The sequence below is a fragment of the Lipotes vexillifer genome, unplaced genomic scaffold (genome assembly GCF_000442215.2).
Source record: "Lipotes vexillifer unplaced genomic scaffold, Lipotes_vexillifer_v1.1 scaffold459, whole genome shotgun sequence".
Lineage (NCBI taxonomy): Eukaryota > Metazoa > Chordata > Mammalia > Artiodactyla > Lipotidae > Lipotes > Lipotes vexillifer.
The window spans coordinates 2,623,682-2,626,075 of NW_006769874.1; the positions used below are offsets into that span (position 1 = coordinate 2,623,682).

The 2,394-nt window shown below is 39.7% G+C and overlaps 1 protein-coding gene across 1 annotated transcript in view; it reads right to left on the bottom strand.

The window, feature by feature from the left end:
* The window catches only part of THBS2 (thrombospondin 2), a 37,589-nt gene that overhangs the window by 11,382 nt on the left and 23,813 nt on the right, over positions 1-2,394 (bottom strand). The window contains 1 exon segment of the mRNA XM_007445939.1: positions 2,240-2,379. Coding sequence (XP_007446001.1) covers positions 2,240-2,379 — 140 coding nt within the window.

Here is a 2,394-nt window from a genome sequence, read left to right on the forward strand (position 1 = left end):
TCGGCATTCTAAGTCTTTAAAATCCTATGTACAGCAGATAACACTAAAAAATACTGAATTAAAGTCACCGGCAACAGTATATATTAAGGTTCCATTATACACTCTTCATTATTATTTATTTATTCTATCACATTTTGCAGCATGTTTTATGATGACAACATAATATTATAAAGTCTTGTATTTTGAAGATATTTTGCTGTAACTGTATCTTTATATTATTATAGGCTAGTTATATGTTTACTTTTAGATAATTATACTTACATAAGTGCTACTTGTCATATTTAAAATAAGTTATTGGTGAACGGAACTGCATTCTATATTCACTTAATAAATATTAGCACAACATTTATAACTGGAACCTTAATGGAATGTGTTACCAAGTTAGGTAAAAGCAATCCGTCCATAGTTTCAAAGCCTAGAATAGGGATTAGATGCCAAAATGCATTTGCTGATTTGTTTGCCTGCTGACTCTTCCCCAGCAGCTTGGAAAGGAGCTCCAGCGAGGATTCTAGGGATCAGACTTCGGAATCAAGTGACAACTGGCCACGAGTTCTCTCAGGTCCACAATGGCTGGAGGGGCCAACCACGGTGACAGCACTTCCCTAGGTTAAACCCTCACATAGACGAGGCTTTGCCAGGCCCACGTCTGCACCCACATTAGGGCCATTTTGCAAGGATATTCCTTCTTTGACGAGAGAGCATCAGTGAGGGCTTCCATTGTAGGACAAGAGAGTGGGGGAGGGGTATTCATTTATTCCCATAATTATTTTTGATGTTCCAATTAGTTATTTGACATCCCACATGTGTGACTGGTATCTCCTGACCTCTTTCTGAAAATGGCATTATTCAGACTTGAGTTGACCCTTCTTTATAGTTGACCTAACAGGATTTGGGTGCTCTCGCACCAAAATTAAGGCACTGGAAGTAATGTAGCAATATTAAGCATAAATGCTTAATTTATGATAATTGCTTATACACAATATTCCCTTCAGCTCCATATACACATAAATAAAATAAGTACTTACATTTCATATGTAAACGTCATTCTTTTTAAACACACAAGAGAAAACAACGTTATATCATGCTCGATTTTCACTCCACATAAAGTGTCACGGATCATCAAACTGTTTTTCCTGTAGTGGGTTGGATGTTCATCTTTCGTGTCCATTAATATTCATCCTCTGAAGGCACGTGGGCTTGGGTTGATGACAGGAGGTGAAGAACCACTCAAGGTTGGGGTCAAGGGCAGGAGGTCTGCTAGAGAGAAGCTGGGAACACTGGGATGGACTGAGGTGTCTGGGTAACCGCGTCTACAGTACTTTGCTGGAAATACAGCAAATCTTGTTCAGACATCTGCAAAACACAGTGAACAGAATTTGGGAGATTGGACCATGCATTTTGTTTTGCTTTATTTTGTTTAACTATAACCTAAATATCACTATTTCTATTTTAAAAAAAGGTTCCCACAATATGGATGGATGTGTGAATGGTTGAATGAATGGATGGATGGTGGATGGATGGATGGATAAATGGAAGGATGGATGGATGGATGGATGGATGGATGGATGGATAGGTGGATAAATGGATGGAAGGATGGATGGATGGATGGATGGATGGGTGCGTGGATGGATGGAATGAAGGATAGGGAAAAGAACACTTCACCAGAATCAAGAAGACAAATCAACATTCTTGTGTGATTTTTGAGAAGGATCTCTGAGCCTTACTTACCTTATCTGTAGAATAGGGATATTTTCATATCTACATGAAGACACAGGCTTAGACCACATAGAAGCCAAGTTCCCTTCTAGATCTATAATATTTTGATTCAAATATGCTCCTAGAGTGATAACTAAAGAGAACCTTTCCCCCCATCCTTCCTTCCTTCTTTCCTTCCTTCCTTTCTTTCTTTTATTCTAGCAAAGATAGCAATCTAAAATGCCATTAAGAGCCCAGAAGGTGTAGAAAATATAAAAAACTATGGGATAGAGTAGAGCGGGACAAGTAGAGCCTGTGAATAACTTAAAAGTGTTTGTCCTACCGAAGACATTCACACTGAATTTAAAACAAACAAACTGACAGACAAAACCAACTCAGGCTGATCAAAACCAAACATCTGCCTGACAGGCCACCAGCTTACTTCCCTGATGTGTAGCTTTTGTAAAAGGAAAAGCAAAATATGTGTTCCTTCCCCATCCTCTGTGCCACCCACGGCCCCAATGAATCATGTTCTCACACCCACCTCTGCATTCATATTTCAGGTCGGAGAAGTAGACCATTTCTTGAGAGAAGACAAAGAGACCCAGCCGCCCACCAGCGTAGGTTTCGTCATAGATGGGTCCTGAGTCCGCCATGACCTGTTTTCCTTCGTGCACTAAGACTCTGAAAACAGGGAAA